Raw genomic sequence first — 19,157 nt, 5'->3', positions numbered from 1 at the left:
CTTCAGTCATCATGAAATTGCTTTAACAAGTGATGAGGATACATTCCTTTCACCTTTCCATTCTTCACATCCTTCAAAACATAAGTTCCTGGATGGGGTATTTTGGTAATCACAAATGGTCCTTGATACAATAATTGCCATTTTGTGTTCTTCCTCTGTATAAGTGAAGCCTTAGGATGAGTTTTTACTAAAACTTGGTCTTTCACTTTATATCTTTTTATTTTTCCAAGTCGAGTGTCAAAATATATTTTCCTTTTTCTTGCCTTGTCCATTATATTGAGTAAGGATTGTCGTACTTTATTTTGTAGGTGTATTTTGTTAATAGCTACTTTAGGAATTGGTCGAATCCAGTCATTCTGTTCCTGTTTTCCAAACATCAGTTCGTATGGGGTGTATTCTGTCGTAGTATGTGGCATATTGTTTACAATTTCCTGAAAATCGTGAAGATAATCGATCCATTTGGGTTGCTGGTTGTGGCAATATGTTCTCATGAACCGGTTTAATTCACGAAAAATTCGTTCCACGGGATTCGCCGAAGGGTGGTACACTGATGTTAGAATTTGTTTTATACCACAACTGGCTAATGTTTGCCTCCAACGAAATCCAGTGAACATTGACCCATTGTCAGAAAGAATAGCCTCTGGTTTGCCTACCATGACTATACAATCCTTGACCAGCTTCTTGGCTATGGATGCAGCAGTAGCTGATTTTAATGGATAAAGTTTGACATACTTAGTGAATATATCAAGAAAAGCTACAATATATTTGCATCCTCCCCTTGATGATGGTAGAGGACCACAGACGTCGACCGAAATGATTGATAGCGGTTTAGTGGGTATAATGGGATGTAGGAAATCTTTCACACAAAAATTTCCTGGTTTGGCTAGCTGACAAATTTTACATTTCCTTAACTGTCTGTGCACTTTTCTGCGAATGTTTGGGAAGTAGCAATACGCTTGAATCTTCCGAGCACACTTTAATACTCCAAAATGTCCCCAAGTGATGTGCGTGTGCAAAATTAAGTCATTCTCATTCTTCTCAGGAATACACACCTTCCAATTGTCTGAATCAAGATGCCCTTTGAAAAATAAGACGTCGTCCTCAACTTTGTACAGTCTCTTCAGATCATCGTTTCCAGGCTTTGCTAAAGTTTCCTTTATTGGATGCCAACGAGGATCTTCATTCTGTAGTTTTTCCATGTTCTTACACATGTCAAGAAAATGTTTCCTATATATTCTATCAGTCATTATAAGAACATTAAATTCGGACGGATTGCCGGTGATGTTGATAGTTGACAAATCTCCATCTGGCATTCTAGACAGTGCATCAGCGATGAAATTATCCTGTCCGCTTAGGTATTTAATTTCAAATTGAAACTCTTGGAGTGAGAGCGTCCATCTTGCTAATCTTGGATGTAATAATTTACATGTTTGCAAAAAACTTAACGCTTTGTGGTCACAGTATACTGTTGTCTTCGCTCCATATAAGTAATAGTAAAATTTCTTAAATGACCAGACTACAGCCAATGCTTCCCTTTCGGTAGTCGTATATGTTCTTTCACAAGCAGTTAAGAGTCGGCTAGCAAAAGCTATTGGACAGAAAGTTGATTTCCTACCTATCATCTTTACTTGGAAGAGGCATGAACCTATTCCAATTTCCGAAGCATCTGCCATTAAACCGAATTCTTGGCTCATATCTGGATGATATAATATTTGTGAATTGACTAAGGCATGTTTTATTGCTTCAAATGCATTCTGACATTGTTGCGTCCACACCCACGGAGTATTTTTGCGCAACAAGCTGTACAACGGCTCTGCATTAATAGAGTGGTCGTGAATGAAACGCCTGAAAAAAGAGACAACTCCGAGGAAGCCCTTTAACTGTCTTTTTGTTGTTGGAACTGCAAAGTTTTTGATTGCCTTTAGTTTCTCGGAGTCCGGTAAGATGCCTTTTCCATTTATAAGATGACCCAAAAATTTGATTTTATCTCGAGCAAAATGGGACTTTTGCAGATTTGCGGTTATGCCTGCTTCCTTGAAACGTTCTAACACTCTTCTCAATAAATCAACGTGCTCCTCCCATGTGGTCGTAGCTATGAGCATGTCGTCCACAAATAAAGTTAAATTGCTTCGCAGTGCAGGTCCCAATGCATAATCTAGAGCATTTATAAAAACTCCTGAGCTCACGTTTAGCCCAAAAGGTAAAACCTTAAATTGATAGCTTCTACCTGTATGTACAAATGCGGTGTACTTTTTTGATGGTTCGTCTAGAGCCACCTGCCAAAATGAACTTCTCAAATCAATATTTGTTAAGTATTTCATCCCCTCGAACTTTTGAATTAGCTCATCGATATTTTCCGGGTGAGTTCGCATGGGCACGATAATCTTATTTATCTGCCGTGCGTCTAGCACGAGACGAACTTTTCCTCCCTTTTTCGAGACAACATGAAGCGGACTACAGTATGGACTCGTCGAAGGTTCGATCAGATCCCATTCAAGCATCTGGTGGATTTCCGCATGAACTGCCTTTCGTTGGTGCCACGGTACTGGATAAAAAATACGGCTGAAAACTTGGTGGGGTATCACATCTAAATGGCATGTGTATCCCTTGATTACACCAGGTCTTTCTTGAAAGACTTAATGATATTCCTGTAGAAGATCATATAATTGCTTTCTTTCGTGTTGTTGCAAATATTCAGGTTCTTGCACCTTTTCATATACCATATCTTCAGGGTTTAAAACTGGTTGCAAGTAATTAATTTGGTAATACCGTACAGGTTTGCTATGTATCCACTTTATTTGCAGCTTTCGTCCCTGACAATACTTTCCATGGGTACTATATTCCCTAAGAAGATTCACTTGATGTTTCTGATCCATTATTGTAAAACTGGCACGGCCTAGAGAAAAATCGATATGCCAATTTCTCTCTCTAAATTCATCTATACCCAGGATACAGTCCTCAACCAATTTTTCTATTACAAGGAACGTGCAATTTATAGCTACATTTCCTATATCTAACTGGAGTTGAGTCTGCACTTTAACCTGAGAAGACTTATGACCAGTAGGACCTACAATTCTACAACATTGAACAGGAAAAATCGGTGGATTTGTTTTCTGAAGTATTCTTTGAAATAACTTCTCAGAAACGACATTTACTGCTGCTCCTGTATCTAAAGTAACTTGCACAGTAATGCCTTCAATTTCCGCCTGAATTTTCGCAACAGGTACAGTGATATGTTCCTCTTGACAAGGCATCATATCCTGCTGAAGTTCTTCTATTAATAATTTGCCATCATTGTACCGAAAGAAATTGACGCTTGAGTTTTCGCCCCTGAAAACTTCCTCGACTGCACCGTCGGGGCTTCTGACAGTCGAGTTTAGTTTGACGATTGTCCATTATTAGTAGATGTATGCTCCGTTACGTCGGTTATTATTGGTGGTTGATTTCTCCATTCACTTGCATTATCATTTGGTACCCAACCTGAAGCTTGTGGTTGGTTGTGATATTCTTGGGTTGGTTGCTGATATCGGCGTTTTTGCTGATAATTCCCTTCTTGATAGTATCCTTTCCTCTTCTTATTATTCTTCCTCCATTTCCGTTTATATGTTTGTTCACATTGTTGGTCATGATTACACTGGTCGGGATTTTCGTTACCAAATTTCACGTTTTTCTGGAAATAATTCACCTGTGGGTTTGGTGAATTGTGTGCAAAAGGTTTGTTTCCATACTGTTTGTTGTTACTATTGTATTTGTTAGGTTGGTAACTTGGCTGGTTATAGCGCACACGTGATTCTTCGAACAGAATGTCTATTGAATCCAATGTGGCTAGAAAATCTTCCACATGTTGTTCAGGCACATGTAGAAGTTTTTCCTTAACCTCAAGTGGAAGTTTGCCCTTTAATATTCGAATGATATCCTGCGTCGGGATTGGTTCATTCCAGTATTTGCTTTTATTTATGTACTTCTCGAAATACTTTCTTAAAGATCCATTTTTGAAAGAAAAAGGTTGTGGGTCAAAAACTTCCTTACGTAGTCTTTCTTGTACTCCCTTATTCCAGTATTTGTGCAAGAAAGCGCGTTCAAATTGGTCATAATCTTGACACCAATCGGATGCTTCTGACGCCCACATCGATCCATCTCCATGTATGAATCCTGCAACGTACATAATTTTTTGTTGCTCAGTCCACATTCGCGGCAATATCCCTTTAAATTGCTTGATAAATACCACGGGATTGATCGACTTCCTTTCGGGAATAAATATCTGGAATTGACGATATTTAAGCATTTTTTCTTCATTCATAGTCACAGGTGTATTCTGGTGGCTACTACGGGGTGAATGATAATCTCGATAATTTGTTTCTGGTTGATTACGTAAATATGCACCAGTACATGGATATTGTTGGATGGATTCGGTTTCACTGGTTTCATCAGGAATAATGTCTGCCTTTGATAAACTGCAAGTAGTATGTGCCCCTCTAGTATTAACTAGATCTTGCTGGCATGCTTTTAATGTATTTTCTATCTTTGCTTTCCAAGCAGGAAATTCATCTCCTATATTCTCCTTAATCTCTTTAACTTCTGCTTTAAGTTGTTCTTGTGCAGCTTCGTTGTTAACTTGCACGTTAGAAACCGTTTCTTTCAAGGTTTTGTCAACATAATTTCGCACTGTCTCGGTTTGCTCTTTCGCCCAATCTTCAATGTCCTTAGAGAATGCGGTCTTATGTTCATTGAAAAGTTTCTCTATGTGTTTCTCGCCTTCGAGACTGAGAGTGTCTATCCTCCGAGTAAGCTCAATGACAGCTTGCTCGTTATCGTGCTTAATTGTATTCACGTCTTGCGCAATAGTGTTCTGTACATGAATAACTTCCTGCACTTGATGATTTAGTGTATCTTGACAACATAAGATGTCTTTGTATTTGTTTGTTAATTCCTGATGCTGTTGTTCTTGTGTAACTATGAGCTGTGCCTGACTGGTAATCAAGTGACTCTGCTTTGTTTCCAAACTCTGGAATTTTTCAGTAATCTTATCATTTATTTCTTTTAGTTTATTAAATTGCTCCTGAGCCAAATTAAATTGCGCACTCTCCAATGCTTGGAATCTACGATTCATGTCATTTGAAAAAGTGGATTGCGTAGTTTCCAATGCCTCGAATCTACGATTCATGTCGTTTGCAAAAGTGGATTGTGCCGTTGCAAGATTAGATTGCGATGTTTCCAATGCCTTAATCCCTTGTGTTATGACAGTCAAACTTGACATCAGCTGGGATAACAAATCGGTATTCTCAGCAATTGGCGATTGCACTGGGCTTAATGAGGATTGTACCGACACAATTTTCGGTACAGTCATTTCGTTTTCGAACGCGTCTGTGTCAGAGATGAAATTCATGTTGTTTGTTGGTTGCTGCATATCTCTCTGGACTTCTTTCGACATATGAATGTCGGAACTAGCAACCGTTTGTGTCGACGGCGTGAGCGCATTAATTATTGCTGTTTGCTCAGCCGTAATCGACATATCGCTAACTACGGCGGTATTAAATTCTGTGGCACAAGTTGACGATGCATTCACACTATTTAATTCATTTTGTGGCATTGTGATGCGTGCTTGCTTATTGGCTTTGAACATAGGTCTAGTTATCACCATGTAAATGAGCAATTGACAGTTTCTCCTCTAAATAAGTCCTACAAAAGTGACTATTAAACTTTTACGCACGCAAAAAAAATCGTTAATGTCCTAATGCTGTTAATGTACACTTTACAATGTGACACAAACACAGTACATAGATAACACATAAAATATTGTCTTGATATCTACTGAAATACTGGAATTCTAGTAAAAATAATATAGCAACACTATTTATACTTAGAAAATTTATATATGAAAGATCACTAAATGCATAAATGCTCCAGAAAGCTAGTAACTCAAATGTTCTGGCCTTTTTGAAGTTTCTGCTCGGCTGCTGGGACGGCGTACTCGTTCTCTTCACAAGATACTCCCGCACGTTCAGTTAGCATGAAACATACAAAGGACCATAAAGTAGTTACTATATAAAACTAGACATACATACACACAATGAAACATTAACTACTAAATTACTAACATATTTATATTGCAGGTTCACTATGAGTGTTGTATCAGGATCGTGTCCTGTCTAACGGTAGACATTTATAATGTCTCTTCTTCTGACTAGGCTAGTTACTGTTTAGCTCTACAGGGCCATTATACTGAAATGTTTCCCCACACCACCTAGTATTGTCTTTCTATGTGTGTGAGTAACTGTATGTTCACTGTTGTGGGTAAATACATACAGCGTACACAGGGCGGTGTGTGAAACTGATGGCGATTACACGCTTCCGCTGTTGTAGAAATCTGCTCCAGATGCTGCAGATACCGTGTTGAGCTGAAAGTGGTAACCAAAGTACGGAGAAATATTCTTCGGGGCTCTGTTGCATAGCAATCAGATTGCTTTCAGTTCTGAGAAATGTCCAGTTACTATTGTGGATTTGAATGATCCATGAAGTGACTTCTTTTCCGAAGAAAACATCGAACTATTCACTAGAACTGAACGCTCCCGTCGGAACTGTTCTCAACTGGTGTTTATTAGTAAATCACAATAGCAGTACATCGCTGGGTGTATAATAAGACGTACCTTCTTGAAATGAACAATATTTTATTGTTCTATTAACTGATTTCCTTCCACATGCACTTATATTTTACAATGTGAATCAAAAAACTCGCAATGGCGTCAATATTTACATCACAAGAATGGCTCTCTTCTCCTCCAAAAAAAATTACTCTTAACAAGAACAAAAGAACTCTATATCCTAAGAATAATTATGTGAGCGCTGACCGCCACAGAGTAATAAACAATATCTTTGTCTCTCTCTCGCACTGTCACAGCAAGTTACGCTGCATGATACATCATAAAACACTGGATGAAAGTCACTGAAATAGACTTATGTGTTCCTCTTGGATATTCGTTAGTTACAAGCTACTGCAGAGAAAGTATTACATGTGGTGGGGTCTGAATATATGTCAAAAGTAACCTTGAATTGCATTACTCAGTTATAGACCTTAGTAGAATATGCCTTGAAGCTACAATAGAAGTAGCTGGTGTGGTAATGCACGAACAGAAAACTGTAGTTGTCTCAACCTATCGAATCCCAGGCTCTGATGAGATAGTATTTACAGAAAAAATTAATACTTCAATATTGTTGTTGTAAAATATAAACAGCATAGATTTGTAATTGTAGGTGATATTAACATAGATATAAGGGCAAAGAGAAAAAATGTAATTCATATTATTAACACTCTGAAGTCATTAAACTATTACTGTCTCAATGAAAAGCCCACTAGACTGAACGCATGCCTTGATAACATAATTAGCAATGTACAAAGAGACTCCATACAATGTGATGTAATACAATTAGGTGTATCAGATCATGCAGGGCTATGGCTTCAAATAGAAAAGTCAGCCTTCAGTTCTACAGAGAGAGAAGTGACATATAGAATTCTAGGCGAATCCAATGTAAACAAATTGATAAACCAGTTAAAAGGAACGGATTGGACTCATGTAATGGATAACAAGAAAATGATTATTAAATGTTTTTCCATTTTCCTGACAGAGATCAAGCATATAGTAGAAATGACATGCCCCTTGGTAACCAAAAGGTACCAGAGTAGTATTACTCATAAGCAACAAAATACTAACAAGTGGTACACCCCACAACTTAACAAACTCAGAATACTGCTGACGATTATGAAAGACAAATCTCATAACAGTGATAGGGACAAGGAAACTTACACTAAGATGAGAAACATTTACAGATTAGAAATAAAAAATGCTAAGTGCTGTGGAAATGATGAATATATTTTAAATTCTAAAAATAAATGTAAAGCTGCCTGGACTGTCATTAAAAGGGAAATTAATAATACCAATAAAGAAAGGAGTATCCCTATTGACTGCAATATTCTCAATGAATATTTTGTAAATAGCATCACCACCCCATCCATCAATTCTGCTTCTGATGCAGAAGCATTGCTCACTTGTGCAAAACAGACAAGAAGTGAGACGTTCACTTGGACCCAAATCACATTAAATGATATTCATAAGTCAATAAACAAATTAAGTAATTCCAAAACAGAAGATTATTATGGACTCAGTAATCTCATCATTAAATGTATATCAAAAGAAATTGAAATGCCACTTCTCTCACTATCAAACAGAGTACTTGATGAAGGAACATTCCCCGACTGTCTTAAGCTCACGGTTACATTGCCTGTGTATAAAAAAGGTGAAAGAAACCTCCCAAATAACTACAGACCTATTTCAATAGTACCAATCACATCCAAGTTAGTAGAAAATTGTGTGCATAAGCAGATATACAGGTATTTTGAAACCAACAAAATTTTAAATGAACAACAGTTTGGCTTCAGGTCACACCTATCAACTGTAAAAGCAGTAGAAGCTTTGGTGAGCAATGTTTACGAAGGGTATGAAAAAAGGGTATCAATGTTTGGAACACTTATTGACCTAAGTAAAGCATTTGACTCGGTGTCACATGACATACTCATCAAAAAGTTAAAATACTATGGCATTGAAGATGACACACACTGTCTATTCAAATCTTATCTAAGCAACAGGTTACAACTTGTATATGCAAATAAACAGAGGTCAGAAATACTCCCTATAGAAGGAAGAATACCCCAAGGCTCTGTTCTTGGACCTTTTTTGTTCATTGTCTGTGTTAATGACTTCTCGAATTACATACCGCGTAAGAACATACTATATGCTGACAATATGACATTAATAAGTACAAGAGAGAACTTACATACTGTACTGGACAAAAATAGAGAAATGAGGCAAATGGCTAATTTCTGGTGTCAGGCTAACCAGCTGTGCATAAATCAAACAAAAACAGAAGAAATAATATTTAATCTCAAAGTAACTAAAAATGAAATAAAACAGTGAAATTACTTGGACTAATCATAGACCAAAAGCTCTCATGGGAAGGACACACCAATTATCTACGTAGTAAACTAGCATGAGTACTTTTCTTATTGTATAAATTAAGAAACAGTGTGAGCAAGCAATTGCTACTCCACTCATACTATGCTTTTTTTCATTCCCAACTGCAATATGGAATATTGCTTTGAGGTAACTCCACAGGTGCTGAATGTATTTTCAGATGGCAGAAGAAAGCAATCAGGTGCATGGAGGGGTTAGCACCCAGAGAGTCCTGCAGACATTATTTTAAATCTCTTGGTGTAATTACAGTGCCAAGCATGTACATATATAACTGTTTAATATATGCCAGAGAAAATCTGAAAAAATTGAACATGAGATGTGATGTGCATGCACACAGTACAAGAAACAGTCACCTGCTGGACTTGCCTTCCACAAGACTTGCTGTAGTCCATAATAACTATAAGTACTTAAGCATAAAATTGTTCAATAAGTTACCATGCTCAGCTCGTACAGTACCACTAAATAAATATAAGAATACATTGCAAACCCGGCTAAAAAACAACGAATTCTATACAACTGAAGAATTCTTAGAAACTAATCATCAAAATATATGTTTTACCTAAGTTATGAAGAAAATGTTTTGATATTATACAAGCTAGTTATTTACTGTGATTCTTTTCTTATGTGTGTATTTAATTACTGTATAAAACATTGTTTTACATAATGCTGAAGAAAAGGTCTTTAGTTCCTTTTCTCCCTTTCTGTAACTATTTTAATATTGTGCTGAAACTAAAACCCTCTCTAAACTTTGACGAAGCCAATTGTATGAAAAATACTGAAAGGCTAATAAAAAAAAATTCTGTTCTGTTCTATTCTATTCATACACTAAAAACTTATCTGCAATTTAAGTTTCGATTCTCCAGAAAATACTTTTATTTTTCAGCCCTTAAACACATCTAATTGCAAGAATTAATAATATAATTTTTTACCCTAATTCTTCTGACGTAGTAAATACACTTGGTTGTCAGAATAATGTGTTACTTGAGAAATTAAGCAAATTAAAAAAATTAAGAAAGGAGACATTTACTAGAAAATTGGTAAATCCCCACAGAGGTCTACAAAGTATGAACAAATAACCCATCTCATTTTGTTAGTTTTGTAGTTCCCTAAGATATAGTTGAACCAAATTACTACTTGATTTTCTATGGTTCTACTGCCACTAATTTGGACCTTAATCTCATTGTAAAGCTATATGTACTTACAGATTTCACTAATTACTCACACACGTATGTATAAAAACACTGGACAGTAGTTCTAGCAGACTGTGACTAGTAATCAGTCCAGTAGTTTCTCTCTGCCAGTCTGCATTCGCTCACCAACATATAAAATTCTGAGTGTTAAAATCTGTGCCTGGTTACCAACCAGTTAACATCTAACAGTTACTATGTGTCAAAGTGTACAATTAATTTGCATTAAACCAGTTTTTCTATCCATTTTAATGACTTTACATACACACATGAACTGTGTCAACCAGTACATAGAGGTTGGACAAAGAGATTTGCATGTTCAAACATAAATGCAGATGCTAGTCAAGCTCACAGGTTTCACTATTGTATTTGACAATGAATGGCACCTGCGTAGTATTCTCAGTACATTGCAAGTGTCAGTAACAGTCAGAAAAGTGTTTTAGACATGGTCACAACCAGTGCTTTTTTCTCTAAAAGAAAGTTTGAGGGTACTCCGACATTGGATATAAGCAACGAAAATAACTTACAACTGAGGCATGGGATACCACTATCTACTTTTAGCCATTACATCATCAACATGTCGAACTAAAAAAGGACAAGAACGGAACAGCAAATGCCAACGAATGAAGAATAACAAAACAAAGATGGCAATAAATCGTGAAGGATGATGGTAGTGGGACTGTAGAGACATCTATTGGTAGCTCGGCATTTGAGCGTACGCATATCCGTTAGCACTACCATTGCCCACTATTAGCGGGCGAGGGCACTACATGCTTGTCGAACTGGCTGCCAGCGATTCAGTTGTCGAGAACAGTTGCCATAGCTTCGAAATGCTTGAAAGAGTCAATGGCATCGCTTTTCCCACCAAAAGCTGCACTGGTACCGTTCGTATAGAAATTACCAACATGAAAAAATGAAATAAAAAATGTACGTCCGTGAAATAAATCTTTGCCACTCTTCCAGGTTCTCAACATCGCAAAAAAATTACTTTGTCAATGAATTAGTTTAGGGGTACGCATCCCCCAGCGTTCCCCAAGAAAAACAGCACTGGTCACAACAGTGTTTTGTGTAGCTTTGAGTGCATTATGTCAGAGCTAAGTGAATTCGAATGCAAACAAATTCTTAGTGTTTGGATGGTCCACCAGTGGACATCAAAATGGCTGCTGAGGCGCTGGCATGGTTATTGCAGCAGAATAATACACAACACTGTCAGAGAGGTGAAGAATGTTGAGACTGGGATGTGCAGAGCAGCCGACCGAGATGTTTTCCTGCAGTTGGCAATGGGCCTGGCCCGGCAGCTCTAATGCTGATTTCAGTTCCCACAGATCGAGTCTTTATCTCCCACAGTGCTCTGTTTACATGTGCTCAGTTGTCAGTGGTTCACACTGACTGGATGTTGTTTTCCCAATGCTCAACGTCTACGTGGTGTTCAAACACTCTACTCTCCCATAGATTGACTTGCATGTCGAGTTTCATTTCCTCTTCTGGAGTTCAGCTCCAGGCTTGTTGTTGAGTGACCATCAGCTCATGTAATTTACATTCGGGATGACAGTGGTGGTTTGCATCATTGTCACGCCTTGTACGGACACTAAACTGGTGACAGCAGACATTCTTATGTATGTGATACTCTACTTTTTTTTCTGATACTGTTAAAATGTGGCCATCATGGTGTTTTTGTGCTGCTGGAGGAAATGCTCAAACAGAATGTGGAATTTCTCCATACTGACAACACACTGACAATGGGCGAGAGCCCTACCAAGAAGTTTTGTGGTGATTTTAAACAAATGGTCAATGCATATGTGTTGCGGGTTGGTATCCAATTCCAGGGCCAGAGGAGTTGCTGGTGACATTGTCAGGGAGCCGGTATTTTCATACATCTATGCACATAGTTGAGTGATGCACACCTGCAGTTGTCACTGGATGCCATTTCTTGAAGGACCTTACTGCTCAACACCCATTTAGGCTTTATTAGTTTAATCGCTTACCTGTTGAATTTTCATCAACAATATTTGGAGAAGTTAATTCAGGGCATTCCTTTTGACATCCTCGATGCCATCTGAGTCACAGGCTCCAAGTGATACGAGAATTTATGGAATCTGAAGGTGGTTTTCATTGACTTCTGAAGAACGGTCTACATTGCAAATTGGAAAACTGTTTTTTTTTCCCCAAAGGTGCATTGTTTAGGTCATGTGCTTTGCAGAGATGGCCTTGTCCCTGTGTAAAAGCTCACCAAATCCATTATCAACTTGCCAGTGCTCAAAATCCTGTAAGAGCTGCAGTCCTTCTTGGGCAAGATTTCATTCGGTCTCTCTGCCATCCTCTTAACTGGCTTTGACTAAAGGATGTCAAATTTTTTTGGTCTGTGGATTGTCAATGAGCTTTTCAGTGTTTGTGCTTCTCCCTGTTAGGTTTACTTTAGGTAAACCTTCAACCCTGACCTGTGATGAGCCCCAGTATGGTACTGGCATGGTTCTGTTGCATCAGGGTCTGGATGACACTGAACAGCTCATAGTTTACTCATCAAAGACTTTTATGCTCTGCAACATAATTACTCAAAAGTGGAAAAGGAGGCATCAGCTATGATTTTTTGGGATTAAATAGTTCCATGTTTTCTTTATGGGGCAAGTTCCTACTCATTGCCAACCACAAGTCACGGGTTTCCTTATTCGTCACTTGTTCCAAGCTGCTATATAGGACTGTCCACCAATTGCAGAGGTGAGTGATCTTCCTCAGTAATTGTGGTTATGACAGTCAATACTGGTCACCAACCAGTATGCAAATGCGGATGCTCTATTGTGATTGATAGTGGTAGTAGATGTTGAATTCAACCAACAACCTGCTCTTGTTTTTACCATGCTTGCTACAGTAGAGCAAGGCTGTTGAGTGGTCACCCTTCCAGCATTATCTCCTCACATACTCCAGTTGCTGCATGCATCACACTGGGGTACGACTTGTATAAAAGGTTTGGAATGTTGTCATGTCTGCTGGCTAGCAATCAACTGTGGTACTGAACTTCTGGTAAGGGCTTGCATGGCCTGTGCACAGTACCACGGTGCACTACCACATCACATTCCCCTTGGCCAATTCTGACCAACCTTGGGACAGAGTGCACTTGGGGGCACCCCCCTGCCCTTGTATCTGATAATGATCAGCAACGCAATGGTGTCCAGTAACTGACTACTTCCCCATTTCAACCACAATCGAACTGGAGGCCCAGATGAAAAAGTCTGTGTCTACCTCATCCTGAAAAGATGCACTGACCAATTTTCTTGGATGCGTACTGGGAAATGCTGGTTAGTGGGTGTAGTCCTCCACAATGTTTGCATGGGCACCATCTACAGGATCTTTGGGATTTGTTGCACCTCAAGTTCCATGCCCTGGACTGTTCCGGCCTGTCATATTTCCTTCATGGGGCTGATGTTTGTGCCCATTCATTCAGCTGGTAGCAGGTGTAGCTGCCAGGTACAGTGGTGGGCAAAACAGGTCGGCAGTTGCTTGTGGTTGATCTCAGTCAGCAGCTTTAGATCAGTCATTCCAGTCACTCGTGGCCACGACCTTTCAGACCTCCAATGCTGCTGACTCCGAGCCTGACGGGTGAAAGGGTCAGTCGAGGCACTGTTCTGGTTGGAGGCTCCCAATTGTGGCAGTGTGCTCGTGCACTGCTATCCCCACCGTACCCTCTGCTATCCTGCCTTCAGCCACAAAACTGGGTGACAGTGGACCTGCCCCTTGTGCCTGCTGCTGTGGAGCCAATGGAATTTGAACCAGTGCACTCTTTTCCCTGCTCACCAGTGGCCCAACCATTACCCCAGCCTCTGGCCTCTGAAATCTTCTGGTCCTCCAGCCGAGCAAGTGGCATAAGCATTGTCTCCTTCGGTGGTTGACCAGCTTTTAAGGAATCTCGCATCCTTTCCTGTTTTGTGACACAGGTCGAGGCACAATCCAGGTTATTTTCAGTCCTATGTGGCCTTTCCAGTGGGGAGGGATTTAATATCCCTGCCAGCGGAATTCAGATGGATTCCGAGGAGCTGGTACACTTATAGCAGTGGAATAGTACAGGATGCTGACACAGAGGGTGGTGGGGGCAGAGCCCTGGCCCGAGTGTTTACCTGCCAGCAGCAACAGTGGCAGCTCTAATTCTGATTTCAACGCCCACAGACCGAGCCTTTGCCTCACGCAATGCTTTGTTTTTATGTGCTTAGTTGTCAGTCGTTTGCACTGGTTGTGTAGGGTTTTCTGCCATGCTCAATCTCTATGTGGTGTTCGGATTCTCTGCTGCCCCTTAGATTGATTCACACATCAGGTTTCCTTCCCTCTTCAGGGGTTTAGTTCTCAGCTTGTTGCCAAACTGCCATTGGCTCATACAGTATACATTTGTGCTGACAGTGGACAGCTGACAGTGTTGTTGTGCCTTGTATGCATACAGGGAAAATAGGAAAACATCATATGTTAAGTCACAATGTGGACAAAAGTGTGTTGAGTGATCATGAGAGACAGTCACTGAAGAAGATTGTGATGAAAACTAAGAGCACGGCAGCTGCAAAAGTCGCTGCAGAATTGAATGTTGCACTTGAGAACCCTGTCAATACCAAAATGACATGAAAGCAACTCCATAAGCAGGGAATTCCTTGGATCCCACGATTACCCTTGAAGGCTGCATTACTGCCAAGAATTGTGTGATCATTTTTGTCAGTCAGGCCCATCTCATGGCGCAATATTTGTTTCCCAATGGTGTTGCTGTGTTCCAAGAAGACAGAGCTCCTGTTCACACAGCTTGCAAAACCCAGGACTGGTTTTGTGTGCATGAGGATGAACAATTAAACAAACTGCAAAATTCAAAGTATCTGTGCATACATACCTCCTCTGTAAATGTGTCTTATAATATAAATGAAAATTTGTAAGCATATTCCCACCATGATGTCATAAAAATTCTAAATACCTTTTAATTTTCAAATTTGTGTTTTTTTATGAAAAAGGTGAAGTTGTAACTATGGTGATGAAAATGCTGTAAAAACTGTAAACATCATTTCTCTTTTTTTAACTAGTTCTACAAATCCGTACATCAAATCAGTATTACGATGAAGCAGAAACTTCACTTGAAAGTTATTTTATTTCATATTTTACAGTTTTCACAAATTAAGTCAGGTCCTGACAAGAACTGCTAACTTCCAACTGTTACAGCTCCCAACAGGAAATGGCTCTACGACTACATCACAACTGCCTCCAGCCAAAATATATCAAACATTCCGTTTGTTCAAGAACAGAGATCTATCCATTACATCGTCAATAGAATTGATATTCTTGACCAAAGAATTAGGATTTGGTTTATATTCCATGAAAACAAAAAGAAATACAGTCTTCTGTTTATTACAGAAAACAATAAGTAAGATCATAATACTAAATCTAAATATTATGGACTTCACAAATGAACAACACTGCAAAGTACGTTGGGAATAACAAAAATAATTATGATTCTCGTAAAATAATAAATTTTATGTCACCATTATGCCTCTCCAATGAACATTTGTATAAAAATAATATAAACTATACAATATGCAGTTTCAATCTCTTTGGATCATGTTGTGGATTATAATGTGTCGGGTTCTTCAACAGTGGAGAAAAAGAGGTATACTGAACAGTTCCATTACACTGTTCTCCACCTGCTTCCTTCCCTGCTCCTGCTCCAGCCCTACACACACTATCATAGCGCTTTAACCTTCTATACTTCTCTCCTCCCCCCCCCCCCCTCCCCCATCACCACTGCTCACCCTCTGGAACCCAGTATAGACTTCTGATGCTGCATCCAGCAGTCCACTACCTTGTGCCTACCACATTCCAACACATTCTCACACGCAGCACTACAGCATCTTCCCCCACCCCAACCCTGCTATCCTCCCCCTTCACATCCCACACCTCTTACCTCTTCTGTAACTCCCCCCCCCCTCTCCCCCCAGCACAGACCGCTGCTGATCGTAGACACATTGGCTGTCGGGCCTTAGTGCCTGGAGATGACTGCAGCCATGCATGTGTGTTATGGGTGTGTGAATGTATGCATGTTTTGTTTGGTCTACATCTCAATCTAATAGTTAATAACATCTAGTAGTCTTTCTTTCTTTGGCAGCTGTCAACACCTCCTCAGTGTCATAAGCTACAATCTATTCTTCTCATATTGCTGTTAATTATGTATGCATACCTTAATTGTGGGCAATCAGTGTGGCATGACTGGACATACAGTAAATAAAATACACAGGAAAGTGTAATAAATGTATTAAAGCCTTTTTTAAATACTCAGACAATCAAAACTAGGTAATTACATATGCCTTCTGCAGTTCATGTTATGAAATTGAAAATTTTATACCAAGTGATAGAATGGTATCATAGTAATATGTAAAGCACAATGTTCAGTAGTTTAGCACATGTGTACACATTTTTCATTCAAATAAACACAGCTTTGTAAAATTTGTTAGATATGTGATCTTGTTGATCATTGAAAATGCCAGTCAAACATAAATTATTTTATATGTACTGTCTTACTGCCAAGAAATCCTCAATATTTTTCTTTAAATGTCAAAAACCTAGTCATTTTTTGCACTTTTCTTCTTCTCAGAAGCTGAATGTTTGGTACCACAGATGTACTTAATAACATATTTTATTGTTATTGTCATTAGCAGTACTGCACTTAAAATGCAAACCAGTAGGAAGAAGATGACATCTAGTAGGAAGTATTGGTACCATGTCAGATCCAGTGCCCCAGACCTCATGTGGTAGGCTCCCTTGTGACGTAAAACATATTCTGTCCAGTAGACAGCTGCATCCAGGGGTTTTTGTGGACGGTCATGAAACAGTTTGGAATACTTTCTCGCATTCTCTACATATCTGAAACAATTGAAACACACCACACTTACATTAAGACATACACTATGGAGGTGAACAATATCAGAGATATTGAAATTAAGTTTGTCTACTGTTATGAAAATGAGTTTCAAGTCAGTTGTATTGGAAAGTTAAAATTAAAATTAATGTTTGTTTATGTTGTTCCAGTGTAAGTCAAGTGCCGGCACGCTGATCAAGAATGTCAAAAAGTGGAGAGGGCTGTGAAGAAGGCGTCAGACAATAGTACACTGACCGACCCCTCTCTAGGATGACACCGACACAGCAGTGGCCTCTAGGCAAAGAGAACATTGCCTGGCTGTGACCCAGTTGAAGATCATTGTAAATCCACAATGTTAAGTATTGTCATTTATCTTACTGTTATAAAAATTCATTAATGCAATTTGCCTCAATTGTTGTCTAGCGATCCGAGAAAGCAGGTTTCCTAGGCACCCTATATTCGACGAATGGGCAGGACACTACATAAGTATAGTAAAATACTGCAGAAGCATGATTGATCATTGTTGAAGCAATGGTCAATTGATATAGCCTATGACACAATGCTGGCCAATGGCCTTGCTGCAGTGGTAACATCAGTTCCTGTCAAATCACCAAAGTCAAGCACTCTCGGGCTTGGCTAATACTTTGATGGGTCACCTTCTGGGTCTGCCAAGTGCTGTTGGCAAGTGGGGTGCAGTCAGCCCTTGTGAGACCAGTTGAGGAGGTACTTGACTGGGAAGTAGCGGCAGCCGTCATGAAAACTGATAACGGCTGGGAGAGCGGTGTGCTGACCACACACCGCTCTGTACCTGGATCCAGTTATTCCTGAGAACTGAGGATAACATGGCAGCCAGTCAGTACCGTTTGGTCTTCAAGACCTGTCAGACGATGTTTGTTTTTACGACACAATTCTAGGAAAGGAAAATAATAATCACAATAATAATTAAATAATGTTTTAACTAGGTGTTATGAATTGTGCTCTTAAGTAGGTAGATGCCTCTCTTTCTAGTAGTAAAAAACTCCATGCTAGCCATTATTTAGTCCTGCTTCTATGCAGTTGTAGTCCATTTTGTTTAGTGGAAATCAGGACTTAAATTCTAATGAAATATGTTTGAAAAATAGTAAAATTTTTCATAAAAACTATCTACTTTGCAAAAGATTTCCAGCACTCTTCCTGGAAGTTTTTCTCTTAACACTATAACTCAGTCATTGTTTATTAGGTGTCAGAGACAGCAGTTGTTTGAAGCAAATGTTCTAAATGAACTTTCCAGCCATTTGCACATAGTATAATGTCTGCTCTTCACTAAACATCACCATAAAATCAAATAGTAGTTAGAGAATGTCCTCTTTTACACCATACATACAGTAAGAAATCTGTCTGAACTATAGGATAATGTAAACTTTGCCCACGACAATAAAAATAAAACACAAACTAAAAGAGACACATGAAGGAAATGTACTTCCTTGTTTCTTGGTAGTGCTACTGCAGCCAATTTTAATGAATGAAAAATCTTGAGAATCAATGTTTTGCAATAAGGGAAGTCCAATTCTTTCAGAGTTAAAAATAAACAAACCAATAATGTAAAATTCTTAGACATATAATAGAGGTTTATTGGGTGCTGGTTTGTTTCTGAAAACTCTAGAATGCCACATTGGAATACAAAATAAACTTGGAGTCTTCCCTTGTTACATCTGCACGTTTTGTATCAAATAAAGCTTTTGGCCCATAAGGCTGTTAAATCTTGCAATCCCACTGGATATATCAGGTGATATAGTTGTGCATATCTCCAGCAAGGTCACTAGGTGTGGTGCAGAGCACTATATATGCTGGCACCAGGTCATTAGGGTAAACAATGGTGACAAATTTAAGGACAGCCACAGATGGCCTCAGATGTCTGATCTGGCACACTGTCCACTTTCGGCTCTCTGGCAGGATTATTTATGACCACTCTGCAATACTTAGCTATTTCTAGGCATTAATTTGGACTCCATTATTTCCTGCCAACTGTGTTTCGCTTGCACATATGCACGTCTATTTTAATAATGTGGGCAGTCTCAATTTGACTGCATATTG

At 39.0% G+C, this 19,157-nt stretch overlaps 1 protein-coding gene across 1 annotated transcript in view; it reads right to left on the bottom strand.

Annotated features, from left to right (window-relative positions):
• Positions 1-16,170: 16,170 nt before the first annotated feature.
• LOC126202990 (UDP-glucosyltransferase 2-like) overlaps positions 16,171-19,157 on the bottom strand; it is a 114,547-nt gene continuing 111,560 nt past the window's right edge. Inside the window, exon 6 of the mRNA XM_049937188.1 lies at positions 16,171-17,089. Coding sequence (XP_049793145.1) covers positions 16,789-17,089 — 301 coding nt within the window. The 3' untranslated portion in view covers positions 16,171-16,788. The remainder of the gene's footprint in view (positions 17,090-19,157) is intronic.

Source organism: Schistocerca nitens, chromosome 9 (assembly GCF_023898315.1).
Source record: "Schistocerca nitens isolate TAMUIC-IGC-003100 chromosome 9, iqSchNite1.1, whole genome shotgun sequence".
In the NCBI taxonomy this organism is placed as follows: Eukaryota; Metazoa; Arthropoda; class Insecta; order Orthoptera; family Acrididae; genus Schistocerca; species Schistocerca nitens.
Note: the sequence above shows the minus strand (reverse complement) of the source record. Positions and strands in the feature narration are given on the sequence as shown.